Source organism: Terrapene carolina, unplaced genomic scaffold (assembly GCF_002925995.2).
Source record: "Terrapene carolina triunguis isolate 2854851 unplaced genomic scaffold, T_m_triunguis-2.0 Scaffold42, whole genome shotgun sequence".
NCBI lineage: Eukaryota > Metazoa > Chordata > Testudines > Emydidae > Terrapene > Terrapene triunguis.
The window spans coordinates 8388620-8402245 of NW_020664393.1; the positions used below are offsets into that span (position 1 = coordinate 8388620).

Here is a 13626-nt window from a genome sequence, read left to right on the forward strand (position 1 = left end):
TGGGGGGTGATTTAAAAATAAATTGATGTGGTGTTTTATGGAGCCGGTACATTGTATATCAGGGATCGGCAACTTTTGGCACACGGCTCGCCCAGGGTAAGCACCCTGGTGGGCCGGGCAGGTTTGTTTACCAGCCACGTCCGCAGGTTTGGCTGATCGTGGCTCCCACTGGCTGTGGTTCGCCGCTCCAGGCCAATGGGGGCTGTGGGAAGCAGCGTGGGCCAAGGGATGTGCTGGCCGTCACTTCCCGCCGCCCCCATTGGCCTGGAGCGGCGAACCGCAGCCAGTGGGAGCTGCGATCGGCCGAACCTGCGGATGCGGCAGGTAAACAAACCAGCCTGGCCCGCCAGGGTGCTTACCCTGGCAGGCCGAGTGCCAAAGGTTGCAGATCCGTGTTGTATATCAACTTAACCTACACATATGGGTTATCTATTTTGCTTAACAAAGAAAAGGCTAGGTCTGCAAGTACCTACATGCAGAACAAAATATTTAATAATGGGTTCTTCGGTCTAGCTGAGAAATTCTAACACAATCCAGTGGCTGGAAGTTGAGCTAGACAAATTCAGACTGGAAATAAGGTGTAAATTTTTAACTGAAAGTAATTAACCATTGGAACAGTTTGCTAAGGGCTGTGGTGGATTCTCCATCACTGACAATAGTAGGTCAATATTAGGGGTTTTTTTCTAAAAGTTATACTCTAGAAATTATTTTGGGGAAGTTCTGTGGTCTGTGCAAATAGGAGGTCAGAGTACATGATCACAATGCTCCCTTCATGCCTTTAAAACTGTGACAGTCTCTGTCCTGGATAGCATAGAATCAAGCCTCAGTTCTTTTGGATGTTTTTGAATCCTCCAAGCAGGCAATTGGTGGTGATGTTCTTGTATCCTCTACTTTAATAAGGAACCTGATTTTCAGCATGGCAGATGCTGCATCTAAGAAGTTTAATTGATTGGTTAGGTTCTGGACATAGCATAAGTATTGTATATCTGGTTTATTCTTGCCTTCTTTTCTTTCTAGAGTCCTATATACCTATATAAACATAGTAAAATGTAAGAGGAAAAGTATTGGAATTTGTCATACAGTCTGTTCCCATCCCCAAATTTATTCAATTTTAAGGTTGTGATATAAAGTGACAAAATCAAGCCAATTCAGATTTAAAAGCAAACTGCCCTCATTTTACCCAATGAAGCATTTTCAAAAGTTCCTAGGAAAATCAAAGATTCATGCCACACAAACTTAAAAATTACTTTTTAATTAATATTGATGTCTGATCTTCCTTTGGGTAAGTACCAAATGCTGTAAAGTAACAATGTGTTGGAATTTCATTTCTGAATTGGTAAGATCGCTGCTGCTATTCATTAAGTATTCACCACAAGGCTTGTTTGCGATTATATGCAGGAATAACTAATACAGTCATTATTGCAGAAGGAGGAAGAAGCTACGGTGCAGTCAGAAGAACTTTATTGTAAAGTATTAAAATAAAATGTTTCTTGTTTAAAGAGTAAGGAATTAATATGAATGATTTGTTTGCTCTTAGGAATTCTTCAATGGGTGAAGCTGATAGACAACTTTGATGGCGAGTATGACTATGTCACCAATGAGGGAATGGTGTTCACTTTCAAGACAAACCTCCATGCTCCAAATTATCGATTAATCAATATTGACTTCAGTGATTCAGATGAATCCAAATGGAAAGTGCTTGTCCCTGAGCATGAGAGAGACGTTCTAGGTAAGAATATAAACCAAGTGAAAGATGTCCTGTTTTGTTTTTTTCCAACTCAGTCTGCTAGTTTTTGAAAAGGGCTTGTCTTTTAGACCCCTTTTTTTTCCTATTTACATTTGTAGGGATTCTTTTGAGTTGAAGGATAACTTTGGTTAAGGCACCAGACTGAGACTTGAGAGATGTAGGTTCAGTTCCTACATTTGTTGCAGACTTCCTGTGTGACCTTGCTCAAATTGCTTGTTTCTTTGTGCCTCACTTCACTATCTATAAAATGAGGCTAATTTTATCCCCATTTCTTGGGGCTTTGTGGAGATTGATTTAACATTTGTCAGGCACTCAGATATGTTCATGGAGGTTAAGTCCATTAATGGCTATTAGCCAGGATGGGTAAGGAATGGTGTCCCTAGACTCTGTTTGTCAGAGGGTGGAGATGGATGGCAGGAGAGAGATCACTTGATCATTACCTATTAGCTTCACTCCCTCTGGGGCACCTGGCATTGACCACTGTTGGTAGACAGGATACTGGGCTAGATGGACCTTTGGTCTGACCCTGTACGGCCGTTCTTATGTTCTTATGTTTCTTATGTTAACTGGGGCCCTGAAAGCAGACAAAAATAAGAGCTAGCTTAGCAGTGGTATGGTACACTATAAGCCGGGGGATCAGACTTTGAGACACAGGTTTGATCAGTCGTTCTTGAGCTGACAGGAACTGGGAGTGCTGAAAGGCAAGATTTGATGGCATAAAAGAGGTGGGTAGAGTATTTGATGTTTTGAATTTTGTTTTTTAAGGAAAAGTGAAAGCAGGACCTTCTGATTTTGAATTAATTAAAATAAAGATGCAGTACAATAAATTCCAGAACTTTGCACTAACTCACTCATTTTGGGAAATTTTTAGTATTTATGTGCGTGAATTAATTGTAGATATTGTAGAAAAGCCTATCCTGATGCATCTTTGTCCCAGTGTTTCAAAGTTTAATACATTTAGGTGCTCCATGCTCCTACAGTACATTGTGTAATTATACCTGACTTGCATAATAATGGCTGTTTGAAAACTACACATTTGTTTACCAGTTTTGGGTTTTTTTTGTTCAAATCCCCTCACTGATTCTGTGGAAATTTTCCTGTGCATAGCTTTTTACATTGGTGATGAAATAATAGAGTATACTTACAAAGTGACTGCTGTATCCCAGCTAACACAGCCTCCGCTCTCTTCTCTTCCAAAACATTGTTAGATCACTTCTTCCATGACATCCAGAAGCTGTGAGTTCATGAGAATAATGTTTTAAGAACTCTATGGATGATTCCCTCCTTTGGATTTCCCAGTGTATCCAGCAGTCTCTGGGCCACATTCTCGCCGTACCCTGGGTTCTATGTGCCACAAAAGGGCTGTAAAGCTGCTTTAAATTGGCAGCTGAGAAATCCCCCAGCATGAGGAATCCCTATCTGGCATAGAACCACCTTAGCCAGCTCTACACCACCGTTTCCTATCTCTATCCCTGGTACAGGGATTATTTTGGGGGGGAATGGAGCATGACTGGACTATGCTATTCCAAGTTATGCTCAAAGTCAAATGGGCCTTTGGCTGTCGCAAGGTTTTGGGGTTGCAAAGGTGGCAAGCACAGCTTGGTTATACTCGAATATTGAGCCCTCTAGGTCTCTATTTTAGATTGTAAGCTCTTTGATGCAGGGAGCTCCTTCATCTTTTACTTGTGCAGTGTGGAGTACATTTTCAGTGCTATATGTATAATAAATAATAGTTAAAGTGACAAATTATCTTCCATTCTGGTCATCTGTTAACTATTCATCAATCTCTGAAGCTGTATTTAAGTCATAGGTAACAGCAATGTAAAACATGGGTTTGAGTTAAATATATAGCTAAAAGTCTGACAGTGCCCAAATGCTATTGATCTTGGCACTAATAAATTTTGTTACTACTTTTCTGAAATGAAAATCCTGTGCTCTACTTTGATGTTTAGTTTTAGCACATGAGGGGTTATTTCACAGCAGATTTCTGCTTCAGCTTTTCTATTCTATAAGCAAAGTCAAATTGAGTATGTGTGTATATTCATATAATAATTTTTTTAATGCATCAAAAACATCTTTAAGGGATTATATTTGGCAATCTTGAGTATTCAAATGGAACTAGGACTTCATTTAGATAACCAAAGGTTCAGATAAATGAGAGTACTGAAGGCAGTGGCCATTAGAAACTAAAAAATTGCTCAAACCCTTCAACCCAAACATCAGTGGACATATCCGACCTGCAGTGAACTGAAAGTTTCGGGTGACTGTGGTCTGGATAATCAAAATTTCACTATACCTACATGCAGAGCAGCAATACACAATAATATGCAATGTCCAGAGCGGAGTGCCGGTAAATATTTTCAATCCCCCTGGAGTTTTTCTAGCATGTTGGGAGTGTAGGAGGCTCCAAGAAATACTCTGAGAATTTAAGCCCTGCATGTACTCTATATTTAGCTTTATAGAGATAGCTATGTAAAATAATTGTTACAATGGGTGAGTGGCTTCATTAGATAATGGGGATTAAATATATATTAAAGCCAACACTAAAATGAAATAATCTAAAACAGTTTGATAAAATATGATGGCACCTGTAAATTAAAGGGCTGCATTCCTCTGTGCCAAAGGAACCATGAGTGCTTGTAACAATCTTGAGACATAGCTCTGAATAAAAGAAAATAACACTAGATTGCAGCTGATTAAACCAGAATCCTTCATTCCTAAAGAGCAAGCTATTGTAGTGAAGAAAGACCAGCCTGCCATTATGTCATATTGCTTTAATCCTTCCAAGATTTGGTTTGGAAAGACACAATTATAGCAGAAGGCACTTAATAATTTATTGCCATGAAAGCCTTAGAGTCAAGTGAATTTGATTTTATTTGTTACGAAGATGACACAGTAATAAAACGCCTCCTACAAAAGCTATGACTATAAGAATTCAAAGGTTAAATGAGTATTTGCTGCTTAGAGAGACAAGGTGAGTGAGGCAATATCTTTTATTGGGCCAACTTCTTTTGGTGAGAGAAATGAGCTTTTGAGCCAAACGGAGCTCTTCTTCCGGTCTGGGAAAGGTACTCACAGCGCCACAGCAGATTGTTTAGCATAAGTAGTTAGCACATATTGTAAGGGACCATTCAAGGTAGAGTGGCCTGTTAACACCTCTGCAGCCATAGAACATAAAGAGGGGTTTAGTGGGTTACAGATTGTTGTAATAAGCCATAAATCCAGTGTCTCTGTTCAATCTATGATTTTTAGTGTCTAGAAGAGTAATGAATTTAAGTTTCCAGGCTTGTCTTTTGAGAGTGTTGTGCAGGTTTCCTTTGAGGATGAGAGTTGATTGGTCAGATGTAGTGTGACCGCTTAGTGAAAAGTAATAGGTGATAGCGTGTTTGTCTTTTTTTCATTTTCCTGTGTTAGTTCATTCAAGAGCCTAGGTATTGCCTAGTTTCACCCACATCGTTGTTATCAGGGCATTTAGTGCACTGGATGAGGTACACCAGATGTTGTGGTAGGCAAGTGTAGGATCCATGGAGCTTGAAAGGTGTGTTGGTGGGGGGGGTTGCTCGTTGTAGCAGTGGAGATATGTGGTTTTGCATCTGTTGTTCTGTCAGGGTGCCACTTTGAGTTGGTTTGTCCAGACTCCTGGTTTGTGGGGAGCTTGCTTCTGATAATGAGCTTTAAGAGGTTGTGAGGGGTCTGCTTGTCCAATTGGTTGTATATAATAGTGATTATGTACCCAGATATAATTAACAGTATTGGAAATCACAAACATTTTAGCAACTATTGCTCAAAGTCACAAATGTTTTTCTTGCTTAGAATGGAATATGGAAATCTGTAACTCAAAATTCTGCTACATTTCCATGATCTACTTGTTAGCCATATCTTCTCCTTTTCTGGATATGAACATAGTCTGAATTTCATAAAAACAACCACCACATTATAATGGAAGTAGATTTTGTGAGTCAGGATTAATAAATATGAAACTCTGCCAGTGTTCTCCAGTGGTAAAATTTTTCCACAGAGTATAAAGTAATATGTCCTACTGCATTTGTAGTGCAGCTAAAGCCTAACTAACAAAAAAATACACATACCAAGAGATGAGTGAATTTAATTTAATTTGGCTTTACTGACCCAGTCCTCCAGGTACAGTTGGCCGTGGGCTTTAACTTGTGTTTGAGAACCCAGTTCTGCATTACGAGTTCCATAAAACTTTGAAAAAACAAATGTATTCCGATAATATGGGGTTGTAAATATGACAGATGTTTAAAAGCACAGAGCGTAAAGAATTATTCATTTGCATTCTTATTTTGAGTCAGTCTCTCCCAAACAGTGAGCACTGTCAAGGTTTACTTAATTCTCAGTAGGCACTTCACACAAAGTAAAGATAAATTTAGAACTCTAATCAGTGAACGAAGGGGAAAAAAACAAATGACAACCATTTTAAAATGAAAATAGTTAAGTAAGGGCCCCAGGACATCTGCATTTGCTATGAGATGCATTCCCACCCATGCTCCCCCAACTGGAAAGCATTTGTGTTGTATTACATTTAATTCTCAGAGAGTATAAACCTTGGCAAATATTTGTGAATTAATATTAAAGTGCAAGTTTAAAAGATAAAGGCAGTATTAAGTGTGCAGAGGTCATTCATCAGAGGGATCTCGGAACAATGTGAGATCTTGCATACCACAGACAGGGCCGGCGCAACCCATTAGGCGACCTAGGCGGTCGCCTAGGGCGCTGCAATTTGGGGGCTGGCGACCGCGGCAGTATTTCTGCGGCGGGACCTTCTGCCGCCTCTGTGGGGGGGCGGCATTTTGGGGCGGGACCTTCCGCCGCCTAGGGCGGCGGAAAAGCTTGCGGCGCTCCTGACCACAGAGCTTGTTTAAGCACAGCAAGGTGAGTTCAGTATGAAGTTTAGATTATCTCCCTCAGGATGGCTGGTAACTGGACCCATGAGGTCCCACCTCTTTCCCCGCCTCTTCCCTCAGGGCCCCACCCCTACACTGCCTCTTCCCCCCCCCCCCCCCCAAGGCCATACATCCTTCAGTTTGGTGTCTTCTATATTTGGGGGGGGGAGGAATTAATGTTCCCTTGCCACCAGTGTGGCCACCTCCAAAAGTATTTTTTTGTGTGCATATTTTCAAATATATTGTGATAGCTCCCAAAGGCCCTATGCAGGATCATGACCCCATTATGATAGGTACTGTAAGAACAGATAGGAAGATAGAATATGCCATTGAAGCAGGTTATGCTAGATTTTTACTGCTGGGGACTGGCAATGGTATAGTGAGACATGGGGGAAAGGTAAAAATACGAATTTTCACCGGTTGAAATGATTTTTTTCTTCTCTAGACACTACATATCACTAATTTCCCCCCCTGAATGCTTGACTGCAGGAGTTTCACGCTATCCTTTTGACAAAGTATTGTTCATTTTCCTAGGGCGATATTCTTGATTTTTGTCAAAATCCTGTTGAATTTAGCTGTGCTCATAGGGCCTCCCTGCACCTGTCATACAGGGGATTGTTGGAGGAAAGAGTCACGCTGCCTAGGCCTTTGGCATTTCTCCAGCAGTGGAGAAAAGGAGAGTAGACAATAAAGCCACGGAATGTATTTCAACCCTTAGTCCGGAGCACAAGTTGTGAAATGGCTTCACTTCCTCTCTGGAATGTGCGGAGGAGGATTCCTCCCTTTTGGAGCTCGCCTGGGGCCCAATTACTGGCCCCTAAGCAAAGGCTGTAAGAAACAGATTTTAGTAAACTTCCAAAGTAGTTATACATTGCAACTCAAAAGAGAGAGTAGAGTTACTTTAAAAACAGTTCCATAGGGCTCCATGTTTTATTATTTGCCAGTGATACTGAATCAGATGTGCTCGTTTACAGGTGAAACAATGGTGGTTGTTTTATTGTTTTGTTTCTCCCTCTTCCCCTTTACTGATCGCCTTGCAGAAATTCACCATGCACTGTGAGAGAAAAGCAAGATTCATTCCATCATGTGCATCTTCACTATGAATAAAGGGAGATTAGGCCCTCAGTTACATCTATGTGATACTGCTGGCTTCAGATGTAGGGTTGCCACCCATCTGTGTTTTAAACCGGACAGTCCATTTTTTGGCTTCTGTGTCCGGATACCATTTAGGATTGCCAGGTGCCAGGTTTTCGATGGGAAAGTCCAGGCATTTAGGGGACCTGGCAACCCTAAATGGCACCCAAACCAAAAGTCAGGCTACTGCAGGGTCATTGGAGGTGCCAGGTCATTAACCCGCACCAGTCCCAGCTCAGCCGGGGCCACCTCCTACCTGCAGATAGGCTCCTTGAGATGATCCAGCAAGCAATGGGGGAAGGTGGGGAGAGGAGTGACTGATGGGGGTGGAGCCTTGGGGGAAGAGGTGGAGCCTTGGGGGAAGAGGTGGAGAAGGGGTGGGACCTTGGGGGAAGAAGCAGAGAAAGGGCAGGGCCTTGCGGGAGGAGGTGGCGAAGGGGCAGGGCCTCAGGGGTCCGGTTACAAGCCATTAGAAAGTTGGCAATTCTATTCAGGTGTAACTGATTGAAACTAAGTAAAGAATTATTTTGGTAATGCACAAACTATAATAATATAATTATAATATAGAAGAATAGAGCCCTCTGTTCCCTCTGTTCATTCAGTCATAGATCGATATATTGGCTTTGCAGGGGTACCAAGAATAAAGAGCAGTCATTTAAAATGAATAGATAGGACTCTGAGTTTGGAGTTAGCTGTAATGATTTCTAAATTTATATCTTGACCTGGGATTGTGGTGTTTATTGTATGCATATATTGAGTTAATTCAATAGCAGGACTGTCAGGAAATGTCCCCAGAAAGGCAAAGGGGGTTCCTGATATACCCTTCACAGCAAACACTTGAGACTGTGCAAGAGCTGTTCACATTGGTGCCCTGGTTTGACCCCTTGCTAGGCTTGCCAACCATGTCTCCCGCGGAGTTACTCAGTCTTTGGGGGAAGGAGGAGTTCAAAGCATCCTGGAACGGTTAAGAGTGAGACATAGACAAATTTTGGGGGAGACCATCTCTCCAAAGGTTAGGGGTCTGGGGCAAGACATAAGCTGTGGGATAAGACAGGCCTTTTGCTGTTTTAAAAAGCCTTATTCTCTTATGTATGCTTAGTTCCTATCATTAGATAAACAATACTTTTGTTTTAAGAAGGCTGTTTTGAGTCATTGTAATCTACTGGTTGCAGATTCCTGAAGGTAAGGACCAGACTCACTCAGAGTTGGTGGACAAACACAGTCAGCACACAGGATACTGTAGCCCAGCACCTGGTCTAAAAGTGGAAGAATTGCATGGTTCCACCTCAAAGAGAGATAAAAGTCATGGGGCCTGATACCTGTGGGGCTGCAATCTGGGAAACTAGAGAGGGGACAGAGGTGCAGCGAGTCCAGGGTAGGGCAAACTACAGCCTGCGGGCCAGATCTGGCCCGCCAGCCATTTTAATTCAGCCCTCAAGCTCCCGTTCGGGAGTGGGGTCTGGGGCTTGCCCCGCTTCAGCTGGGGAGCAGGGTCTGGGGCTGCTCCACGCGGCTCCCAGACACAGCGGCATGTCTCCCCTCCAGCTCCTACATGTAGGGGCAGCCAGGGGGCTCTGCACACTGCCCCCGGCCCAAGCGCCACCCCTGCAGCTCCCATTGGCTGGGAACCATGGCCAATGGGAGCTACAGGGGCAGCACCTACGGACGGGGCAGCATGCAGCTCAGCCACCTGGCTGCGCCTCTGCGTAGGAGCCGGAGGGTGGACATGCCGCTGCTTCTGGGAGCCTGCCTGGAGCCTGCACCCCTGAGCTACCCCGCCCCCGCACCCTAACCCCCTGCCCCAGGCCCAATCCCCCTCCCGCCCTCCGAACTCCTCGATCCCAGCCCAGAGCACCCTCCTTCACCCCAAACTCCTCATCCCCAGCCCTACCCCAGAACCCGCACCCCCAGCCGGAGCCCTCAACCCATGCATCCCCTGCCCCAGCCTGGAGCCTCCTCCCACATCCTGAATACCCCACCCGAGAGCCGGCATCCCCAGCCAGAGCCCTCACCCCCTCTCACACCCGAACCCCAATTTCATGAGCATTCATGGCGCGCCATACAATTTCTATACCCAGATGTGGCTTTCGGGCCAAAAAGTTTGCCCACTCCTGAGCTACCCTATAACTCTGACAGACTCTGAATAGAAATATTGAATGGGTCTATTGAGTAAAAAGGTGCTATTTTTATGTAGTAATTTAAGACTTAGGACTCAAAGATGAGTTATGTTCCTGGCTGTCACAGACTTAAGTGACCTTAAGCAACTCAGTTAACAGCTTTGTGCCTCAATTTCCCCTCTCCAAATGAGAATAGCAACACTTCCCTACCTCACAAGGTCTTGTAAGCTTTAATTCAGTATTTTAAAGTACTTTTATTCCCTCATGTAGAAGGTTATATACAAGTGCAAAATGTTATTTATCTTATCACTTTTTTTCTCAGTTTAAAGCTTCAGATTTGGAGCCTGCTAACATTATAAATACCTAAGCCTTGCCCTGTAAGCATCTTTTTTTATGGCAAAGTTTGGTAATAAAATAACCTTTCTGTCATTATTTTGCTGTTGGTATAACACAGATTTCTAATTGCATTTTTTATTTAAATTCACTATAAAGCACCCTTCCAAACCTCTGGGCATTGCCCAATCAATATAAAACTTAAGTGCAATGTGTAAAAAAGTTTGTACATTATTGCAGAGCTTACTTGTTCAATGCTTTTAAGTATATAATGCATTGCAATGGAGAGACAAGATCTGAAAACTAAAAACTCTATAATCAAATATATTCCAATAAAAGTAAGATTATAGCAAAACTAGGTCAGAGAGCAAAATCAAACTTTGGAATCAGGATCACAAAATTGTTGATCCTGATGAGAAGGGATTGTTATCTCTGTGAGTAATAACTATATGTTTATTCCAACTATCAGGAGACTTATGCATTCCATTACTTTCATGTTGTCTTTAAAAATATCCATGACTTTTTACGCTGGAGAGTTTTGCATGCAAATTGAAAGTGGGTGAGTGAATGGATGCATGAATATTCTTGAGGAACAGTTGCACAAACTTTGTTTAGAGCCTTAAGAAAATACACTGTGAATTGCACAGAAGGCTAGTCGGGAGCAGGGAATTGGCAGCTACCCAAAGGACCAGATTGGTGAGCTTGTAGTAGAAACCATTTAGTAGCTGGGGGTGTGGCTTATCCCCAGAGTTTCCTAGCAACAACTCTGAGCTGCCTTTGAGATGCTCACACAACCAGAGCATGCTCAGACCAAGAGACAGTCCATGAGCCACAGACAGGAGATGTTCTAGTCCAGAAGCACATCTTTGACTGAAATCTTTGTCTGACTTTTCATGACCAGGGCTACCACAGGTCCGTCATGGCTTTTTTCTCAAAAGATACTGTGGCAAACCCGCACCAGTCATGATTGAGCAAGGCATAGCCCTGGGTTTCTTGAGAGGCTTAGTTCCCCAATGTTTGCAGCTTCAGAACAACTTTGCACTTTTTTCCTCTCTCACACATAGGGTGACCAGGTGTCCCGATTTTATAGGGACAGTCCTGATTTTTGCGTCTTTTTTTTATTTTTTCACACTTGCTGTCTGGTCACCCTACTCACACGTGTATGGCAATATGGGTTGTCTGAGAGGAGGTGTACAATCCTAGCCTTGTTGAAGCCAGTGGGAGTTTTGCAACTGACCTGAAATGTGTTGGGATCTTATTTTAGGGTGTCCTTTGCCTCCTTTTTATGTGTTTGTTAGATAGGGCCACTTATAATATAAATCTACAATTGAGTAATGCTTTATTCTGTAAACTGTTAATATTGTCTTTGCAGGTCTTCCTACACATAAATAACTCTAGGTTTATTGTAGTGGGGGAAAGTGTTATTTTCTATGAGTTCTACAAACATGACTGTTACTCTGAAATGTGGACTAACTCACATGGCAGAAGAAAGGAAAATTGCACATGAGCAGCTGTCTTTGAACTCAAGCTTTGAAGCTCCATCAAAATGTTCCCCTTATTAATGGGGTTGACACATGTGCTTGCTCAGGAAGCGAGTTTGATGTTTCCTCTTAGGAATTATTTGCACATGGATCTTGTCTTCATTTTGGTTCTCTTTTCTCCTCCATCAGTGTTCCAGCATAAGAATGTCAATATGCATCTGTACAGTTGGATTGCTTGACATGATGTGTCTAGCACTGCAAAAATAAAGGGTCAGCACTAATTTCAGTACCTTAAGTTTTCAGGATGGATTTTTGACATGAAGGAATTCAACATACTGCACCTAAAACCATATTAAAATTATTAGGAGGGAAATTTTGTTGGTGGAACAGAGACACATCCTTGACCCCAGTGAAATCCATTGTACTAAAGGGACTCTTTTTTTTTTTTTTTTTTTTTTATATTAACACGTATTTATACAAATATGGTCTGGACAATCTCTCCTAAACTGGAACTGTTGACACATTTCTGAGCTCCCAGGCATTATTCATGACTAAAATTGTACTCTAAGCCTCTCTCCAAAGCCTAGAAAAAAACAGCTCAGTGCTGAAAACCCCTTGTAGATTGGTTGTAACAAAATCCACACAAACCCCAATGTACAGGCAGTGTGTAGAGTTGCAACACAGCTCCTCTGTGCTCTCTGTAGTGGCTTTGAGTCACTGTCTCTGCAGAATTTAATATTGTGTAGCCATTCTTACAGCTCACCTCCAGTAGTCCCCTCACCTTGTGTAACCATTCCCACCCCCAAAGTGGGCCGGGGGGCCTTGAAAACACAACTTGGCACTTTGGGAGAATTTCATCCAAGGAAAACAGCATTCAGTATCATAACAGCAAATTCAGTTCTTTAACCATTTGCACCAGCGTTATAAAATGTGGTTTGTATGGGTTTGTTTAAGAAGTCCATAACGGGCATCATCTTTTTCTTTTAGCTGTAACATATACAGTAGTTTGTGTGAATGTTAATAAATATGTGCCAGAGAATATTATGATGGCTACATAGTGGTTAAGAAGGAAACTTTCTGGATATACAGTCTAGACTCTAGAAGTTTCCTTGAGGTGGAAAGAAACCAGTTAAAGCATTCTGGATACGTGCTTGGAGTGTCAGCAAAGGAGGTGAGGTTGTGGGCTTGACTACAAAGTACAATAGTGTCTTGTGTCTCCAATTCTCAAAACAGAGATTAGGGTACAGAGAAATTCAGTTCATGGTTTTATATAGAGAAATGGTTATTATTAATAATTCAGCATTATTTTAGTTTGATAATTTAGCACTTCACTTAGATGTAGGCTCTTTACTGTTCTTTTAAGTCTGGTTCAATTTTTTTCTCTTTCTGTACCTGTATAGCCCATACTAGTATTTATTTTCTGTAAATACATTATGGGGGAGACTTTCAAAAGTGCCCTATGCATTTATGAGTATAAGTCCAGTTGACCTTCCATGGGACTTGTGCTCCTCAGGCACTTTTGAAAATACTCTTTCCCTCCCCCCTTATCTTGTCATCTGTTTTCTCCACCTTGTGGAGATTATTTATAACCACATAATGTACTAAAGGGGTGAATAAGAGCTAATATCACCACCTTCAAAGCATGCTCCACAGTATTTGTAAGAGGCATCAGTGGAAATTAGATGCGTTTGCCCTGAAAAAATTGAAATCCTAGAATGTCAGGTTTGGAAGGGACCTCAGGAGGTCATCTAGTGCAACCCCCTGCTCAAAGCAGGACCAATCCCCAGACAGATTTTTTCCCCCAGATCCCTAAATGGCCCCCTCAAGGATTGAACTCACAACCCTGGGTTTAGCAGGCCAATGCTCAAGCCACTGAGCTATCCCTCCCTCCCCTGCTCTTAAAAGGGAAA

At 42.3% G+C, this 13626-nt stretch overlaps 1 protein-coding gene across 1 annotated transcript in view; it reads left to right on the top strand.

The window, feature by feature from the left end:
- Positions 1-13626, top strand: part of PREP (prolyl endopeptidase) — a 162269-nt gene that overhangs the window by 88760 nt on the left and 59883 nt on the right. The window contains exon 8 of the mRNA XM_026653937.1: positions 1538-1729. Coding sequence (XP_026509722.1) covers positions 1538-1729 — 192 coding nt within the window. The remainder of the gene's footprint in view (positions 1-1537; positions 1730-13626) is intronic.